This window comes from Anabrus simplex, chromosome 1, assembly GCF_040414725.1.
Source record: "Anabrus simplex isolate iqAnaSimp1 chromosome 1, ASM4041472v1, whole genome shotgun sequence".
Lineage (NCBI taxonomy): Eukaryota > Metazoa > Arthropoda > Insecta > Orthoptera > Tettigoniidae > Anabrus > Anabrus simplex.
In genome coordinates, this window is record NC_090265.1 from 1260727247 (window position 1) to 1260748605 (window position 21359).

Consider the following 21359-nt stretch of genomic DNA (forward strand, 5'->3'; position numbering starts at 1 on the left):
TGCACAACCTTCATTTTTGATAAATATACTTGCTCATTAATTAAGAGATGGTTTCATAATACCAGTTGAATTTAAAAATATGATGATGTTATTAGAGCAGATTATATTACAGATGTCAGAAATGACACTACTAACTTTAGTAAAACAAATGGCATTTCTCCAGGGTTAAGAGCAAAATATGTTCTGAAAATTTTCTGTAGGTAGGTATATTGATGCTAGGAATGTACAGAAGTGCACTGTATCATTAGTGTAACTATAGGTCTGATAAGAGCTGGAATATTCATACTGATTTTATTTCTAACAATTTGTCAAGAACCTTATATCTGTTACTATTAGAACCACCACCGCCACCACCATCATCATTATCATTTTTCAGTTGCAGCTGGGTTAATGCAAGTATGGCTCCATTCTATCTTTTCACTACTCCTCACTCATCGGATTATTCTCCAAACCAGATCCATATGTTGTGCTCTTCTTAACCTGGTCTACCATTGTAATTTGTGTCTTCCTCAGCCTCTCTTTCCTTTCAGGTGTAATTCAGTAATTTGTTTTGTAATCCTTTCTTCATTCATCTGCTTAATATGACCAAACCATCTCAGTCTAATTCTCTCCACTTTATCATTCCACTTCCCTATTTTTTCCACATGTCTTCAGTATGTCTGTAAAATTTCAAACATCTTTGCCTAAATATGTCTGAGATTTTTTCTGAGTGTTGATATAAGTCTTGAGACATCTTTATCCAGATTTTGTGCTTTTCTACATCTTTAATCAATGATCTGCCCCAGCCATCAGTGTTTCAGATGCATATAGTGCATCAGACTTGATTGCAGTGTTGTAATGACTGAATTTTGCATTTCATGATATGTATTTTTTATTATATCTGTTCCAAGTGAGCCTGTACACTCTTTGTAGTTGGATAACTTCTCCCAGGTATTTGAATTGACACACTTGAGATATTTTGCCAGATTGTGTTTTCATTGGTTGTCGTCTAGGTACCAAAGAAATCCTTCCATATAGTGGGTTTTCTGGTACGAGATCTGGAGTCCTGTTCTGGATGCAATTTCATGGAGTTTTTCAATGGATGCAGTCGCTTTCTTACTGTTATTGGACAAGACTGATAAGACATCAGCGAAGGCCAAATACCATAAATTAATTTTGTTTTCATGTAGTCTGAAGTTCTTTTTTCCAAGTCCTAATTACATTTTCCAAAATAAGATTACACCATAGAGGCGGCAATCCATCTCCTTGGCCGACTCCTGTTTTAACATCAAATGGTTCAAACGATTCCCCTCAGAATTTAACCTTTGTCTGTTAGTGTTTGCATGATCAATTCTCTTGTTTTCCTGTCGACTTTGAATTCTTCCAGTGCATGGAAAAATGTCAGTCTGTCTATTGAGTCATATGCCTTTTTAAAGTCCACAAAAGTTATCACCGTTTGCCTGCTTTTACAGATTTGTAGAATGGTCTTCAGGTTAAGAATCTGTTCTGTGCACAACCTGCCTTTCCTGAACCTGCCTGATATTCTCCAGTCAAAGGATTTGTTTGCACTTCAAGTCTCTTGAGTAGAAGTTTTGAAAGAATTTTGTAAATTACTGCTAGCAGGGAAATTACCTCTGTAGTTATTTATGTCAGTTATATCCCCTTTCTCTCTCAAAACTCTTATATCCCCTTTCTTACATAATGGGTGAATTATTGCACATTTCTAATCTTCAGGAATTGTTTCACTGGTTCAGATATCTGTAAGAATTTTATAGATTTTCTGAATGAGATTTCTGCCACCTAGTTTCCACATTTTGGTAATTATACCATTTTCCCTTGGAGTTTTGTTGTTTTCTAACATATGTATTTAATATAATAGAGTTTGAGAGATATTCCACCACTGAACACATTGTAAAATATATTAAACTTATTGGGCGAAGACCAGTTTCGACTCCCTTGGAGTCATCGTCAGTTCTTGTTGAATATCAAATCGAGGGGAATCTGATAACAATCATCATGAGGGTTGCCTATGTACATCTCGGTTGGTTGACATAAGATATCGTAATAAATTATATACATAATGGCGATTGCCTAAAAACACATCAATGGGTTGTAAAACATAGACTTTGAATTGTAACGTACATAGGGTATGCAAAACTTGGAACTTAGAAAAGTTCTTAGTTCTGGTTTAAACTGTTGTGACCGAGCTCGATAGCTGCAGTCGCTTAAGTGCGGCCAGTATCCAGTATTCGAACCCCACTGTCGGCAGCCCTGAAAATGGTTTTCCGTGGTTTCCCATTTTCACACCAGGCAAATGCTGGCGCTGTACCTTAATCAAGGCCACAGCCGCTTCCTTCCCACTCCTAGCCCTTTCCTGTCCCATCGTCGCCGTAAGACCTATCTGTGTCGGTGCGACGTAAAACAACTAGCAAAAAATAAATAAATAAACTGTTGTGTGTTCATGGAACACGGAACACTGGAAATATATGCACTGGTTGAAAATATACAAATCGACATGAAATCCATATAATGATATGAAACACATGGCGTTTTAAGAATGTTTTTTGACTTGTTGGTTTTGTTTCAATCTAATTAAACTAAATGAAAAATATATACATTGAAATGAAATGCTCACAAAGACATAAACTACTTGGCACTTCAAAAGTTCTTGGTTCTGGTTTAAAAAACTGTCTTGTGTTCATGGAACATGGAATAGATTTTTTGGTCTTGTTTCAATCTATTGGAAACAATGCACTAGTTGAAAATATACACATTGACATGAAAATTTATACATTGACATTGATATGAAACACATGGCACTTTAATGTTCTTGGATTTGGGTTAAAAATTACTGTTGTATGTTCCGAGTTATACAAATATACAAACAGAGGTTGGGTGTATGTCTTGTCTCCATCATCATTTCATCCTCATCATGACGTGCAGGTCACCTAAGGACGTCAAATCAAAAGACCTGTGCCTGGCAAGCCGAACATGTCCTCGGACACTCCCGGCACTAAAAGCTATATGCCATTTCATTACCATTCTGTATGACAGTTTCTTTTCAAAGTTGGTTATGTAAATTACAGATTCTAACAAAAGCTCCTGGAAAAATGAATGGAAATACTATTAACTCACCTGGCAACCAAACTGGCATTTTGAATCATCTGTACATTCATCAGAATCAGAACAAAAGCTGCCTGTGGCATCAAGCTTGAAGCCTCGGGGACATAGGCACTTAAAGCTGCCTAAAGTATTGATACAGTTTCCAGGAGCAGGGCAAATTCCTGTTCCTTCAGCACATTCGTTGATATCTACAGGAAGGAGAATAGCAATATAATATTGATACATACAGACTGAGCAATAATTAAAAAAGAAAGAAAAGTAAAAGTGGGGTTTTGATAATGTAGTGAAAAGTGATAGGTGGACTTTGAGATTCAGAGCCATGAATATCAAAAGAACATTTCCTAGTTCTTGAAAAAATAATATTAATTTTTGAAAAATATCATGAAAAATAAGGTGAAATAAGGAGGAATTGAGGTATTAGTAAATCAGCAGTTATATACTGGTACTCATTACAAATACCCTAGTTCACTTTCAGTCATACCTAGAACACAGGAAGTGTACTGTGGCATAATGTACCTATTACTTTACCTTAAAGAGGAGAAATCTATAAATACTTAAAACTCTTCAAATAATTAATGTGATGCATATAATATTGTTGATTAGTAGCTAGTTGCATTTAAAGATAAAAATTTCATGATGTTCCATATTGAACTGTATCACAATTAAATTGAAATAATAAATAAGGTAGTTCAACCTATTCGATACAAATAAATAAGAAATGTAGTGTTACATTCCTATTTAATTATAAGCGGAAGCGGTACCGGTTTTGACCCCAATCCGGGTCATCATCAGCCGAATAAAACGCAAAAGACAATGCATAGGTAAGAAAAAAATTAAACAATGAGTCCCCACAAAAACAGTTGAAGAGGCTATATAAAACAACGGGGATAGGCACTGTAAAATCCAGAAGAAGTAGAAGGTAAGTCACTTAAAAGAAGCAAGGCGCAATCTTCTGAACAGCAGCATAGCACACGCAAAGTTCGGCACTGTCTCAAAATGTTTACGAGAAGCGGAGAACAGTTAAGTGAGCCAGCTTGCATAAGTTACACTATAGAGTATACTATAGAGTATACTGCTCCCTCCCTGAAACTTAGGATCTTCATATATCACAAGCCAATGGAGATTTTTTAAGTTCCAATTTTGGCATTACACTCTTCTGCTCGCAGTCTAACGGAATTAATTAAAAACAAAAAAAATTGATTGTCATGAGTTTACTGGGCCTTTAAGGTATTTATGGTGTACATGTCTGTGTGAGATAGTTTATATTTCATTACCCTAAATTAATTTAATGATCATTTTTGCATTCTATGCTGACAGATTAATCACAGTTACTACATTAAACAAAATATGTATGTCTGTTAACTTACCAGTGCACTGATCGCCAACTTGATTGTATCCTTTAGGACAAGCACATTTGTAGCTCCCTTGTGTGTTGATACATTCATGAGTACATGTGTGGCGCTTTGTTGCACATTCATCCAGATCTCTACAACTTACACGATCTGGATTTAGTACAAATCCTGTTGGACAGGAACAAATAAAACTTCCATCTGTGTTTTGACAGGTGAACTTGCAGGGTGGTGGTGTCTGATCACATTCATTCACATCTAAAGCAAAAAAAATAAAAAATCATGAGTTTAGTAATATAATATAACATTAACATTTTAATATAACTATCAAACTTGCTTTGTAAATATCTTAAATGCCTGAATAATTATGGGTGAAGAAGATTTCAGTCAATGGCACTCAGTTGTGACTACACAGTGCATCTATTCTGCTAGAAAAATTATAAGTCCATTCTCAGCAGATTTGTTAAATATTTTCCACACCTTGTATATTATGGTCATAGTGCATAGATTCAACTATCCAAAAATTTCTCATGTTTACCATTTCAAAGAAATATATCAACAGCATTTACTACAGTAGCTAAATATGAAATATTTGTTTACAGGTAAAGTAAGAATTTACTCCTTTGAGAAAAATTAAAAACAAGTCTTAAGTTTAATATTTCAACATTTTTGTATTGAATTATCATCTGTAATGGATGAATTACAGATACTTTACATGATTATTTTATACAATGTCATTTCAGTGTTTAATGAATGATATGTGTAACATGTATAACAAAAGTTCAGATTGATTATATATTCAGACTTTGCTACTGTATTATACTGAAATTTATAATTGAATGCTTAACATTTTTTATATAATCCGCCAAAATTCACAATCTGATGGCAAAGTTCCTCCCATTCGTCGATCTTTCTTTCCAGCAATCGATTTCGTACTTCCCGTGCTAGCTCCAGGTATTCCGCCCGGTCAGTTGGGTTCCTAAATCTTTGCCACCTTTTCCTATAAGCATTTTTAATATGGACAAATCCTTGAGGAGATCCGGCGTGTTGTCATCTTGGGTGCCATGGCGGTACTGAAGCCGCAGCCGGACTGCATTCACAGTCATTACCTGGTCAGGACCCGTTCCCAGCATGGTCCGCACATTTTGATGACAGTTCAGAAAATTATTATTAATAGGGTGGGTGATATTAGTTGAATTATTATTATTATTATTATTATTATTATTATTATTATTATTATTATTATTATTATTATTATTATTATTATTATTTATTTGCCAACAGCAAAAAAAAAGTCTTGGTTGTCAAAGACCCATTTAAGGTAATGCTGAAATGCTGCACTAGCACATCTGAGGCGATATTGCATTTCAGCATCTACAGGTGGGAGAAGGGGGTGAACACTATTCAACAGATACTGAGAAAGCAAATCTATTTAGTAGGGAATTCAGAGATTCAGTAGAACATTGTCAGGAGTTGGAAACAGTAACAGAAAATAGAGAGGGAGAGACACATAGGGAAACAAGAAGCTTCTCATTCACAAATGAAGATATTTTCAGAGAAATCCAACTGCTTCAGCAAGGAAAAGCAGCAGGAAGTGATCAAATTACTGGGGAGGTATTAAAGACAATGGGGCGGTACATAGTGCCTTATTTAAAATTTCTCTTTGACTATGTCATAAATAATAGTGTAATACCAAAAGAATGGAAGGAATCTATAATAATACCAATTTATGAAGGAAAGGGTGATAAAAGGAAACCAGAGAACTACAGACCAATCAGCCTGACCAGTATAGTTTGTAAAATACTGGAGAGTTTAATATCGAAGTACATCAGAAGGATATGTGATGATAAAAATTGGTTCATGAGGAGCCAGTATGGATTTAGATAGAAATTTTCTTGTGAGGCACAAGTGGTGGGACTTCAACAGGACATATCAGATCAGTTGGATTCAGGAGGCCAGTTAGATTGCATAGCCACAGATCTTTCCAAAGCCTTTGATAGAGTGGAACATGGAATATTATTAAAGAAATTGGAGGGAATAGGATTGGACGTAAGGGTTATACGTGGGATAAGAATCTAAATTCAAGGGTTCAGAAAGTCAAAGTAGGAAATAATATATCACAGGAAGAGAAAGTTTGGAAGGGAATTGCACAGGGTAGTGTAATCGGTCCGTTACTTTTCTTAATATACACAAATGATTTAGGGAACAATATAACATCAAAAATAAGATTGTATGCAGATGATATAATTGTTTATAGGGAAATAAACAACATTGAAGATTGTTCAGAATTACAAAGGGACCTTGAAAGTATCCAACAGTGGGTTGAAGAAAATAATATGAAGGTTAATGGAGGCAAATCAACTGTTACAACATTTACAAACAGGAGCTTTAAAACTGAATTTGAATATACTTTGGATGAGGTAGTTATCGCAAAAGATGGCAAGTGCAAATGCTTAGGTGTGAGATTTGAAAGTAATTTGCACTGGAAGGGTCATATTGATGACATTGTTGGGAAAGCATACAGATCGTTACATGTCATAATGAGGCTACTTAAAGGATGCAACAAAGAATTAAAAGAAAAAAGTTACTTAAGTATGGTTCGTCCATTATTGGAATAGGGATCCTCACCAAGAATACCTAATAAAAGAAATAGATAGTGTGCAGAGGAAAGCAGCAAGATTTGTAACAGGGGATTTCAGGAGAAACAGTAGTGTATCAGAAATGTTAGAGGAACTTGGGTGGGAAACTTTAAGAGAAGGGAGAAAACTAGACTTATAGGATTATATAGAGCCTATACAGGAGAAGAAGCATGGGGAGAAATCTGTGAGAGGTTTCAGTTGGAAAATAATTATATTGGCAGAACTGACCACAAGTATAAAATTAGAAGGAATTTTAGCAGAAGTGACTGGGGTAAATTTTCATTCATTGGGAAGGGTGTGAAGGAGTGGAACAGTTTACCAGGGGTAGTGTTTGATCCTTTTCCAAAATCTGTACAGGTATACAAGAAGAGAATAAACAGCAACAGGGAAAATAAATGAAATGTTAGAGGGCATTCGACCAGTGCAGGCTATTGTAAAAAAAAAAAAAAGTGTGTTAAAAAAAAATTAATTCAATCCCCTGGTCCATGAAGTTTGGACAGCCAAAGTAGGGTACTGCCTGTAGGGGTGAAGTACATTGGGGACTTCGAGGGCCCTGGGACCGCTACGGTAGCTGTGAAGGCCCTTCAGGAACTCTGAAAAGTGGTGGCAAAAGGGGGCTCTGGTTAAGACGCAGCAGGTCGTTATGCTACTTAGGTTCCAAAATGGGTAAAAAAGAAGTAAATAAATGTAATGTAAATTTTAATCTTATACCAGCTGCATAGTATTATTTGAAGTAATTCCACATACTGTATATGAGTTGACTATGTTTGTAAGTATAGGAGATATTATAAGTAGAGTTTTGTAAACAATATAAATTTATTGAGGATGATCTGTTTGTTTAATAGAAAAAAATTGTTAGCTTAAATTGTATATTATTGTATTCTAGAAAAAAAAATTTCTTCTCTTGTTAATTTAAAATTTAGTGCTTGACAATAATGTATTTTAGTGTACCATTTGCCACCGAGGTAGACACCTCATTTGCAAATAAAGAGATTTTGATTTGATTTGATAAACTCAGACTGAACGTACAGTGTTAGTACTCTGCGCTGCGGCAGCTGCCTCAGCCGAACTTATGTCGCGCTTGGCCGCCCTGCTTTAAGCATGTATACAATCTTATATGAAATCTTACTTTATAAAAGAAGCTGGAAGTGTCGTCCTTCCTGGGTTATACAGGCATTGTATCTGTTAACTACATTCTGGCTGACGTGAATGAGTTCTGCCACTACAGTGTTTGTTATTTCATTCATAATGTTTTATTTTACTTCCTCCAATGTGTGAGGATTTGTTCGATACACCTTTTCTTTCAGTTTACTCCACAAGTAAAAATCACACACTGTTAGATCTGGAGAACGAGGGAGAAATAAACCAGCATTGATCACGCTGTAAACACTTCTGAGATTGTAAGAAGGAATTTTCTGCTGTATGAGCAGAAACCACCCATGCAATTTTACTTATTCCGTTAACTGATGTAAGAACAACGTCCAAATGTCATCTTGGTACTTCTGTGCATTTACTGTCATCTCAAAAAAATAGGTCCAGTTATTTGTCTTGCACAAACAGCACACCAAACACCAATCTTCCTATTATACTGAGGGACTTCATAAACACCATTAGGATTTTCTGGATACCAATAGCGAGAGTAATGACGGTTCACACGACCATTAAGATGAAACCAGAACTTTTACATACAAAAATACGATGTGATAACTGTCTCACCATGTTAACAGCTGAGATTCAGACTGACGACTCATGCTTGCCAGGTCCAACACGTGCAGGCTGCTTGCAAGGTCAAGTACTAAAACTATTCTTAAAACTATTTTTTACAACATTTTATACTATGTACAAGAACATATGGTACATTTGTAAATGAACTGGCCAATCTTGTCTAAGAGTTCTAATGGGAACCTACTCATGTCCACATTCAGTGGAGATAATATAAAAACTCGTAATGCCGATAAGGGGACGGCAATTGAAGTCTATTGGAATCACAACATTTACACATTTTTTTTTTGCATATTTAGGAGATCAAACACGTTCAGCTCATATGGTTTTTGGGATAGCCAAAATCTTCTGTAGATCAAGATCACTTTTTTAAAGAAATGAGAATCTCTATTAAAATTTTAAGTGAGCTGCCAGTTAGATGGCAAGATTGCTGGTAGAGAATACTTGATCAAGTCTCATTTAAATAACAGATTATACCATCTCCATTTAAACATGCTGTATGTTGTCTGGTTTGTGAAGTTTTGAAGTTATTCCCGTGTAGTCTGAAGAGGAGTTCAACTGGATTCTGGGTGTAAGTGTAACGGTTTGTGAAGTGTGTTGAAATCCTTTAGACTTTAGGAGAGAAGTCCAGCTGTGTTGCTTGTGTGAGGTGGTTTGACATTCACTTTACCTCTGCTTCTCGTATTGTATTGTTGAGAATGGAGCTCCCGTTGGATGTTACCGCCAAGTGTGAAGTGCGCGCAGTTATTCGGTTTTTGAACGCAAAAGGTACTGAACCGATTGAAAGCCATCGCCAATTGACGGAAGTGTATGGTGAGTCGTGCATGGATGTCAAAAATGTTCGTAAGTGGTGTAGAGAGTTTGCAGCCGGTCGGACTGAAATTCACGACGAACAAAGGAGCAGGAGACCATCAATTTCCGTCGAGACAGTCGTGAAGGTTGAGCAAATCATGCGTGAAGATCGGCGGATCACACTGGATGATCTCTGCACTTTGGTTCCCAAAGTTTCCCAAAGTGCCGCTCACACAATTTTAACGGAACAGTTGAAATACCGGAAGATGTGCGCAAGATGGGTGCCACGCATGCTGACTGAAGACCACATGCGGCAACGAGTTGATTCTTCCCGCACATTTCTCCAATGCTTTGCAGCCAAACAGGACAACTTTTTGGACTCAATTGTCATGGGTGACAAAACCTGGGCATTCCACTTTACACCTGAGACCAAGCAAAAACAGTCTGCCGGTAAAGTCATGACAACTGTATTTTGGGATCGAAAAGGGGTATTGTTGGTCGACTTCATGCCCGCTGGGGCCACAATTAATGCTGAGAGGTACTGTGAGGCCCTGAAAAAACTCAGACGGGCTATTCAGAACCGGAGAAGAGGAATGTTGAGCAAGGGCGTAAACATTCTCCATGACATCACTCGCCCGCACATCGCCCGGCAAACAGTTGCTCTCCTGCAACAGTTTCAGTGGAACATCATCACCCACCCACCGTATAGTCCCTAGTTGTCACCCAGTGACTATCACTTGTTCCCTAAGTTGAAAGAACATTTGGCTGGAAAGCGATTCAGCACCGATGACGAGGTGAAAGATGAGGTTCACAACTTCCTGAACAGCATGGTGGTGAGCTGGTATGACATGGGCATACAAAAACTGTCACAGCGTCTACAAAAATGCATCAACCAAAATAGTGATTATGTAGTAAAATAGCTAAATGTTCAAGCTGTAAAATGATGTAAACCATTGTACAAATAAACAGGTCTATGTATTTATAACAAAATAGGAGACTTTATTTTTGGGATTACCTTTGCAGTATTGAAAATGATTACAAATTTCTTCATGTGGTTTTGAGGGTATTTTGTTGTTGCAGTAAGGATGTAAAGGAGAGGGCATAAAAGTCACTGGTAAGACCAGTGGTTTCCAGAGTATCGGACCCCCACTAGAATTATGATTCTAGAACTGGAAAAAATCCAAAGAAAAGCAGAACAATTTATTGTGGGTGATTTCTGACAAAGGAGTATTGTTACAGAAATGTTTCAAACTTTTGGCTGGGAAGGCTTGAGAGTAAAGAGACGAGCTGTTTGCCCAAGTGGTATGTGCCGAGCTGTCAGTAGAGAGAGGGTGTGAAATGAGATTAGTAGATGAATAAGGTTGAGTGTTTTTAATATTAGGAAAGATCACAATATGAAGATAAATTTGAATTCAAGAGCACAAACTGGGGCAAATATTTGCTTATAGGAAGAGGAGTTAGGGATTGGAATAATTTACCAAGGGTGATATTCGATCAATTTCCATGTTCTTTGAAATTATTTAAGAAAAGACTAGATAAAGAAATGACAGAGAATCCTGCCACCTGGGTGACAGTCCTAAATGCAGATCAGTGGTTATTGATTGATTGATTGATTGATTGATTGATTGATTGATGTGAGAAATATGATCCTCATTGCTATTGATTAATCATTCAAAGTCTGCTTGTATGTTAGTTACACACATTATTATGTCAGATTCTAACTGAGGCCTATTCCTAGATTTAGTCTGAATGTTCACCATCGATAAAAATCCAATTTTGCAGGCGTATGAGGTGCAGAAAGGTATAAACATTGTCAGCTTGGAAGATGCCAGATCAAGGTATTCTGTTCTTCTGGATAGTCCAAATTGTTCCACAACTTCCTTCTGAAAAATCAGCTTTGAATATTAATCTCAAGAAAGCTCAATTAAATTTTCCTGTAACTTTGCACCTACATCAGAAGTTTCAACAGCTGTTTCATTAAAGGGTTGGTCTATCAATTGCAGGTCTAAATTATTAGTTGGCGGAATGTAGTCTTGTAGTGATTCATAAATTCTCACAGGTAATTCAGTTTGGTAATAATTTTAAATTGACTAATTCTTCACCAAATTCTGACATTGAATCAATAAACTCAGATAGTCATGGGAAAGCAGCAGAATCTCTATTTAAAATTTTTCTAATGAAGGCATTCACTTTATCTTCTGCATGCAAGATTCTTTTGTTCCTCCCTTGTAACCCAGCATTTAGCTCACTGAGTTGAGCAAACATGTTGGCTAAGTAGGCTAGTTGCAAAAATCAAGAAGGATTCCTAAGAGCTGATGAGCTCATAACTGGCAAATTCAGAAAACAAGAGTGTTTCAGATCTTGGTTCAAACAGTCTGGCTAACACTTTGCTGCACAAAAGCCAACCTCTTTGTGTAATGCTCCCATTTCTTCACAGAATGAAGCAAACAGTTGAGTTTGTAGTGGCTGACTTTTAGTGAAGTTAATCATTTTAATGGCAATGTTAAGAACTTCTTGTAATTGATATGACATTCTTTTTGCTGCCAAAGCTTGTTGATGGAGGAAGCAATGTATCCATATGGCATTTGGCATAATATATACCGGGCGAGTTGGCTGTGCGGTTTGGGGCGCACAGCTGTGAGCTCACATCCGGGAGATAGTGGGTTCGAATCCCATTGTCAGCAGCCCTGAAGATGGTTTTCCGTGGTTTCGCATTTTCACACCAGACAAATGCTGGGGCTGTACCTTAATTAAGGCCACGGCCACTTCCTTCCTATTCCTACGCCTTTCCTGTCCCATCGTCTCCATAAGACCTATCTGTGTTGGTCTGGCGTAAAGCAAAAAAAAAAATTTAAAAAATAAATTTAAAGCCAGAATATATAAAGAAGTTTTATCTCGGTCTAATAAATTAAAGTCAGCCTGAGAGTTTAAAAATATTTTCATAACTGCATAAGAGGAAAATATCCCCAAATATAAGACATAATTTGAATACTTACCATGACAACGAGTGCCAGAATGATCTGGTTTATACCCCTTGTTACAGATACATCGGTAGGATCCCAAGGTATTAATGCAGCGACCATTGCGGCAAAGATCAGGTATTGTAACACATTCATCAATATCTGAAAACACAATAATGCTTTCATTACTCTCCATAACTTGAAGTCAGAGATCATTATGAACACAAAGTGAAGACATTTTCAAATAAAGTTAACGAAACTATTGTTAAGAAAAAGCACGATATGAACTATTCATATATTTATTTGTGCCTTGATAAGTGGTAAAGTTAGGGCTCTGGGCCTTTTCTTACACTTAACTGCTAGTATTTCAAAGCTAATTTTTGTAGCATGACTATCTTAGTATAAAATACAATACCAGAGGGTACCCTGCATCATCAGTAATAATAATAATAATAATAATAATAATAATGTTATTGTTTTTATGTCCCACTAACTATTTTTATGGTTTTTGCAGATGCTGAGGTGCTGGAATTTAGTCCCGCAGGAGTTTTTTTTACATGCCAGTACATCTACCAACAGGAGGCTGACGTATTTGAGCACCTTCAAATACCACTGGACTGAGCCAGGATCAAACCTGCCAAGTTGGGGTCAGAAGGCCAGCGCCTCAACTGTCTGAGCCACTCAGCCCGGCCCTGCATCATCACTGACAGTTTAAGTTTAAATGGAACGTGAAGCAACAGAAAGTACATAAGTCACTGAAGAGCAAATCATTGCTAAACTGAGAAGAGTAGAAGAAATTGTTACTAGAGATTTATTTTCTAATTTTATGGTCAAATTGGACTAACACAAAGGAGACAAAAGTATACACTTTTCAGGTAAATATTGGATTGCAAGAGAAGTTGTATGATAGGACTTCAAGATGAATGTCAATTATTACCAGCATTGTGAGATGCTAACTGTTGATATGAATAAAATAACAATTTTATCTGTGTGTTTCAAAATGTTTACTCATATTTTTATCTTGGATTAGGTATACAAAAGTCAAAAGTTGGGTATGTTCAATTTTTCTCTATATTTGTCTTTTCATCATGGGAAAATGACTTGATAGAATAAAAGAAGATTGCTGAAGTTGGCACACCAGGTAATCCCAGACATGTTTGATGGGCAATAAATCTGATGATCGGGCAGGCCACAGAAATGTGGAGGTATTCCTGTGATATCCTTGTTCTGTGCGGCAAGTATTATCCTATCATAAGTTATGGTTTTCATTTCTGTGTTGATATTCTTGTAAATAATATTTTTAAAACTAAGGATCACGGTGATTCATTTCGGAATCCGCTATCTAAGCCATGTCCATGCCTTTGGTAGGTTCCCAGCCCTTCCATCTTCCCTTATTGTCGTTCACTAGTTGGCCCTACTGATAGTTACGTACTTGTTTTGTTGGAGATCTGTGTATGCTAGCTACTGTTTTTCAGAGTGTGTAGTGTTTACTTATATTGTGTATTGTGCTCTTACCCTCCCTTTTAACTGTGTCTGTGCCTTGTTTAGTGTTACCCCTGTAGTAAGGTATCAGATATATAACTTATATAGTAGGAATTAATTAAGGGATGTTGCACCATTCAACACAATAATTAATACATAACATTATGTTTTATGTCATATAACCCATGTCAACTATTTTAAATGTATTTAAAGGCAGTTTTCATGTTGATTGTTAAGAAGATCCTTTGATTTATTTATTTACTGTGAAATGATGATGATTCCAATGGAATCGAAACCAGTTTTCACTTAATAAATGTTATGTATTAATTATTGTGTTGAATGGTGGAACATCCCTCAATTAATTCCTATTATATAAGAGTATTATCCTGCTGAAAAATGTTTCTTGGAAACCCATTCTTGAACTTGTTATAGTATGTCCTGCATATATCTCACTGTCCTGTCAACATCCCTTGTATCACTACTGGGGGTGGCCGACTGCCGTATGCAATGGCCCCTAGACTGGCACACCAGCTGTGGGGAGAGTGTGTAGTGCCATAGCCTCCAGATATGAATACGGCCACCATTACTAAACAAAGAGAACTTGAATTTGTCACTAGAGACAACTCGCTTCCAGTCCATAGCAGTCCAGGTTTGCCATTCATGACACCACTGTAAATGGAGACGACAGTCCATTGATGTCAATGACAGGACATGTAATGTGTGCCATACTAAATTTCTTTAAACCAAGCACCTGGAAATATTCTGGGCAGACACATGGGCCTGTAATGATGGTGCTACACGTTGATCTACTCGTGCTTGTCGGAGGATCTAAAGATCCTGTCTCATGGTGATCAGTCGAGGGTGTCCTGAGCCCACCTGACACGTGCATTCCCGTACGCATCCACTGCAGCCTGACCACAATGGCCTTGTGACAGGTGATTTGTCAGTATGATCATCCATCCTCTTATACTCCGATAAATGGGGCCAAAACTTCTTTTATTCCTGGAGACATGTCAAGTGACCACCGATCTTTCCACAACCAGTAGCAGCTTTCTACTAAGTATGAATGACCGCTATGGGGTTTTATATAGGCCATGGATGGCAGCATTTTCATGGCCTCTGGTGGCAAGACTGTTCAACTAATCACATCACTATTCCACTCATTTAACTATCTGCTTGAGGTGTAACTGCATGCTAAGTTTTGCAGACATATGACAACTCCTTCATGGTGCGCAATTCTTTTTGCAAATGAGTGTATTTGGAAGCTTCCAATACCAGTATGATCCCTAGACTTCTCGACTGAGAAAGTACTGGACAAGACTGAATGCTGTCTAACTGCTTCTTTGACATTAGTAATAAACCCCTTGGCTGACAATTGCATAGGCAGTCAGAATGTGCATGAACAGTATTAATCAGGATGTCATTTGTCACCTCCATGATAGCCATAAAGAAGGATATCTAGAAAGATCCCATTCTTTGACTGTTTCAAACCCTATTCCCTGCAATAAACTTCTGGTGACACATTTCCAGCTTCAACATTATCTTCCTCTACAATGATTTCTGCATTATATTAAACCTACCAGCTATCAATAATACTTATTCTAGAGTAGTTCTAATTTCTACTATGCAAACTACTCTCTATCATACAGCCTAGTCAAATAAAGCAGAAAGATCTGTTCCACTTCCAATGATCTATCCTCCTACCAGCAGACTCTTACCAAGTCTAAGCAACTGAATTCACATGTGGTATCAGGGTAATGTGTCTGCCTCTTATCCGGAGGTGCTGGGTTCAAGCCCATCCAAAGGTTTTTTGGATTGAGGGCTGCATTGGGGTTCACTCAGCCCAGTTAGGATGGTAGTAATAATAATAGTAGTAATAGTAGTAGTAGTAGTAGTAGCAGTAGTAGTAGTAGTAGTAGCAGTAGTAGTAGTAGTAGTAGTATCTGGCTCATTGGCTGAATTATAACAATAGTGCTCTTTGGTTCAAAAGGCCCTAGGTCTCTGGGTTCGATTCCTAGCCGAGTTGGAGATTTTAATCTTAAATGGTTAATTCCATTGGTTCAGGGACTGGGTGTTTGAACTGTCCCTAACATCCCTGCAATTCACACACAACACTATCCTCCACTACAGTTACACGCAGTCTCCTTTTGGAGATGGGATTTGCATATCCTAACATGATAATTTATCCTATTTCATCACAGTAAGCTGGTCCAGAAAAATTACCATACGTTCCACCAGAGACCCTAAAACAAAAGTAACTGTCTCAGCAAAACCAAGGGAAGGGTAGGGAATTTCTGAATGGCTAATTGATATTAGAAAGTATAGCAGCTCGCTAAGCATGCACTCCTGCGCAGGTCATCATCATCATCATCATTTCCCTTTATCCAGCTGTAGCCGGTTAGGGGCAAATATGGTTCCTCTCCACTTTCTTCGATCTTTCCACCACTCCTCCTCCAACACTGTGTCCCAGTCCAGGTTTCTTTCTATAATGCTGCATTGGATGGTATCCTTCCATCTCAATCATGGTCGTCCACGGCCTCTCCTTCCTTGGATTTGCATTTCCATCACCTTTTTTGGCATTCTTTTGTCGCTCATTCGCTTTATGTGCCCAAACCATCTTAGTCGGCTCTTCTCTATTCTATCATTCATTTTTTCCACTCCAATTTCTTCCCGGATTTTCTCATTCCTTATTTTGTCTCTTCTACTCTTCTGTATCATACTCCTCAAGAATTTCATTTCAGCCGCCTGTATTCGACTCTCATCCTTCTTTGTCATTGTCCAAGTTTCTGCTCCGTAAGTTGTTATGGGTATGTAATACATCTTGTACATAGTATCCTTTGCTTCCATTGGCAGGTATGAGCGATAATTTTGTAACAGTTTAGAGGCAATTCTCATATTCCTACTCTGTTACTTGCTGGCCAGTTACAGATATTCTTTAGTTATTCAAGGTGCTTTGTATTAGGCTGGCGGTAATACATACAGTAGCGTAGTTCCTCAAAACAGTTATGCATGATCATCCTACTTTGCATCTCTTGTTTCACTCCGTGTTCTGGACAATGAACAAAAGATTTGATACAATTTATGTGGAGAAAAATTCAATTGCAGCAAAATGGTTTCTTTAGAAATGTGTTGAAAGAAGGTACCAATAATAATAATAATAATAATAATAATAATAATAATAATAATAATAATAATAATAATAATACTTTTTTTTAAGTTCTACTGGTTCATGTAGTTCTGATAATGTACATAGTACTCAAATATCAGCCCCAGAAAAGCCATTGCAAGTTACACCACATGTATCTGTGCCTCCTGAAACTTCATCATCGATTGCACCTGTGAGGCAGTGCAGCAACAGCTGTTATCATAGATTTTACCAGTACAAAAGAAACAGAGTGATATACAGAAAAGGATTCTGGACAAGCCACTTACACAATTGATTACTGCATGCTCACAACCTTCTTTCTATGGAGAAAGACAAAGATTTTGGTGCCTTTTATACTTAATTTACAGAGTGAGAGCTGTTTCTCAGTTAAGGCTACAGTCGATTCCATCCTAGTCTTGTCCTATCCTATTCCACCGTCACTGTAAGATCAGTCTGTGCCAGTGCAACGTAAAAAGCAAAACAAGTACTGGATTAATCTCTGTTTACTTCTTGCCTGATAGGACTATTTCCTCATCTCTCATTCCAGCAGCATCTGAAGTGTATATGACATTATAAGTTAAAAACTTCATTTTCCCGTATTGAACTGAGATTCACAATTGTGAGTGTATATGACACTCGTTCATCAACATACTTTGTAATGTCGGGTCCCAGTGTCAGTTTAACTACTGACACTTGGACATCTAGGAATACACAGAGCTACCTAGCAGTTACAGCGCTTTTTATAAATGAAGGTTTCGAACATTGCAAACTTGTCCGTCGGATGGGGATGTTAAGCCTTGAGCAGACCCCCTTGGTGCTATTCGACAGGAGTAGGCTATGTGCCGGCACCAGATTTTACCCTCTCCCTACTATCATATATCACATCATTCATTTCATCTCATTAACTACTCTGATGAGGTTGACGTCAGAAAGGGCATCCGGTCATAAAAACCCGCCACTACAGATTCATCTCACCTCATACCCGACCCCATAGGGAAACGGGACAAGGGTTGGACAAACAACAACTCCAACCTAATACTGAAGTGTAGTGGATACACAGGAATATGATACTGGAAAGTAACCATTTGTCCCATCCCCATCTCCTATATGCGGCAGATGCCGCCCACTCTTGTCCGAGGGTCTGCCTTGCAAGGGCTGCACCAGGCTAGAAATAGCCACACGAAATAGTAGTACAGTAGTAGTAGTATTAGTTGTTGTTTCCTCACTAAGTTGTTATTTTATGTTGTTCATTAAAGGTGGCCTATATGAACAAGTGAAAATATAACCTACTGGTGTAAATTTACTCTGAGGTTTTTTCACTCTGTTAAAGTTTATTTTATACACACAGTATATCCAAGTATAATATATTATGAATGAGACTTACCATGCCCATCAACAGAATAACCCAGCTCCAAACAAAGGTTTGTGTAATCTTCAGAATTGCGTGAAGGACAAGGCTCACATCTGGGACCCCAGGCTTGTCCCATAGTACAGCAACAATCAGCTTTAGTGACTGACAGGAGGCCATCTGTACGGCTAGAGCATCGTCCACCCATAAGCTGGCGAAAGCAGAAGCCTAATCTGCGATCTGAAATTTTACAAATTTAATCTATTGCAGAATAGATTTTATATTAATAGAAAACATTAATATAAAGTAAGGATTTAGTATCTAATAGCAAAGGGAATACAATGAAAGGGAAGTGATCTTCTTTTCCATATGTAACGCTCAGAGGAAGGATCAGTGCTTATATAAAGCTCACATGTATGCAAACTGTTCCTGTCTATAACCTTCCATTTCCAAGAAATAGAACAAAGTGACAAACTTTTCAAGATACATTGTTGCAATAATACATCAAAAAATCTTTCTTTTAGTTTGTCAACAACTTCACAGTAAACAGTGCCTAATTTCTAGTGGAACAGAGAGGGATCAGTGATCTCTCTCCTATTTACAGTGCTCTCCCACCTATTTTGAGCATGTTTACATTTATTTTTGCCTTTAAACTTTTCAGTCTTTAGTTTAAGGAAATATTTGAAAGACATCTATATTAAGCAACAAAATTGCACTGGCAACTCAAGGTTACATCTAGAGGTAAAGATGGAACAACACAAAACAGCTAGATAGTTGTTCTGTATAATCTATATATATAAAATAACATGTCCTGACTGACTGATTCATCATCGCCAAGCCAAAACTACTGGACATAATGAAATTAAATTTTGAGGATACATTTATAGTACAATGTAGGTGCTTGCTAAGGGAGGATTTTTGGATATTCCGTCGCTAAGAAGGTGAAACGGGAGGTTAAATTTAAAAATGAGTGTATCTATATTTCAAAACTTAAAAGGTTTACAAATGTAAAAATTGGTATTTAGAATCTCCCTTAAAAATAAGGAAACACATATTTTTTGTTTTTTGAAAATCCCAATAGGAGGAGTGAAAAAGGGGGGAAAATGAGTTGAATGATTTTAATGAGGATATTTATATCTCAGAAACAAAGATTTTACAGACCTGAAAATTGGTATTTGGGATCTTCTTTAAAAAACAAACACATATTTTTTTTTGTTTTTGGAAAATCCAATTAATGGCAGGGTGAAAAGGGGGGTGAATTTTTAAAATGAGTGTATCTATATCTAAAAACTTTAAAAGTTTACAGATGTAAAAACTGGTATTTAGAATCTCCTTTAAAAATAAAGAAACACATTTTTTTCATTTTTGGAAAATCTCAATAGAAAGGGTGAAAAAGGGGTTGAATACCTTTAATGAGGATACTTATATCTCAGAAACTGGAGATATTACAGACCTGAAAATTGGTATTTGGGATCTCCTTTAAAAATAAAGAAACATGTATTTTTTGTTTTTAGAAAATCCAATTGGGGGGGGGGTGAATTTTTAAAATGAGTATATATATATATATATATAAAACAAAACTTTTAAAGTTTATAGATGTAAAAATTGGTATTTAGAATCCCCTTTAAAAATAAAGAAACACTAATTTTTTGTTTTTGGTAAATCCCAATAGGAGGGGTAAAAAAGGGTGAAGAAGGGGTTGATTGCCTTAAATGAGGATACTTATATCTCAGAAACAGAAGATATTACAGACCTAAAAATTGGTATTTGGAATCTACTTTGAAAATAAAGAAACACGTATTTTTTTGTTTTTGGAAAATCCAATTAATGGGGGTTAAACAGGAGTGACAATTTGGGGTGAACGTAAAATGTTACAGTCATAAAAATTGGTATTTGAATCTCCTATAAAAGTAAAGAAACATAGGTGATTTGTTTTTGGATACTATGCTTATGGGGAACTAAAAAGGGGGTGAAATTTTAAAATGAGCATTTCTACAATATATCTCAAAAACTTAACATGTTACCGAAGTGAAAAATAGTATTTTTATCTCTATTAAAAATAAATAAATGTGTCCTTTTTGTTTTCTGAAAATCCACTTGGGTGGAGGGGTAAAAGTGACTGAAAATGGGGTTGAATTCTTTTAATTGGGATACTGATATCTCAAAAGCTGAAGATGTTACAGACGAGAAATTTGGTATTTGGAATCTTCTTTAAAAATAAGGAAATACGTATTTTTTGTTTTCAGAAATCCACTTAAATGGGGGGGGGGGGGAATTGAAAAATTAGTTGAATTATTTGTATGAGGATACTATTATCTCAAAAACTAAAGATTCTGCAGACGTGAAAATTGGTATTTGGAATTTGTTTTAAAATTAAAGAAACACGTATTCTCGGAAAATCCAATGAGGGGGCGGGGGAGGTGAAGGAGTTGAATAATTAATTGAATAATTGTATGAGGATACTTACATCTAAAAAAAAACTAAAGTTGTTACAGACGTGAAAATTGGTATTTGGATCTCCTTTAAAACCAAAGGAAAAAGCGTTTTGGGGGAAAATCATCTTAAGGGGTGGGGGTGAAAAGGAGTTGAATTCCTTTTGAGGACACATATCTCAAAAACTGAAGATGTTAGAGATCCTTTACTATTAAACAAACAAGTACTTTTGCCGAAAAATCCACTTGGGGGGGGGGGGAGTGTGAAAGGAAGTGAAAAAATGTGAATTCTTTTTATGGGGATATTTATATCTCAGAACTGAAGGTAACAGACGTGAACATTGGTATTTGGAATCTTCTTTAAACATAAACAAACACGCTTTTTTTT

The 21359-nt window shown here is 36.8% G+C and overlaps 1 protein-coding gene across 1 annotated transcript in view; it reads right to left on the reverse strand.

The window, feature by feature from the left end:
* The window catches only part of LOC136858261 (fibrillin-2), a 529944-nt gene that overhangs the window by 25717 nt on the left and 482868 nt on the right, over positions 1–21359 (reverse strand). The window contains exons 45-48 of the mRNA XM_067137663.2: positions 18576–18779; positions 12601–12726; positions 4470–4709; positions 3115–3290 (exon numbers count right to left, since the gene is read on the reverse strand). Coding sequence (XP_066993764.2) covers positions 3115–3290; positions 4470–4709; positions 12601–12726; positions 18576–18779 — 746 coding nt within the window. The remainder of the gene's footprint in view (positions 1–3114; positions 3291–4469; positions 4710–12600; positions 12727–18575; positions 18780–21359) is intronic.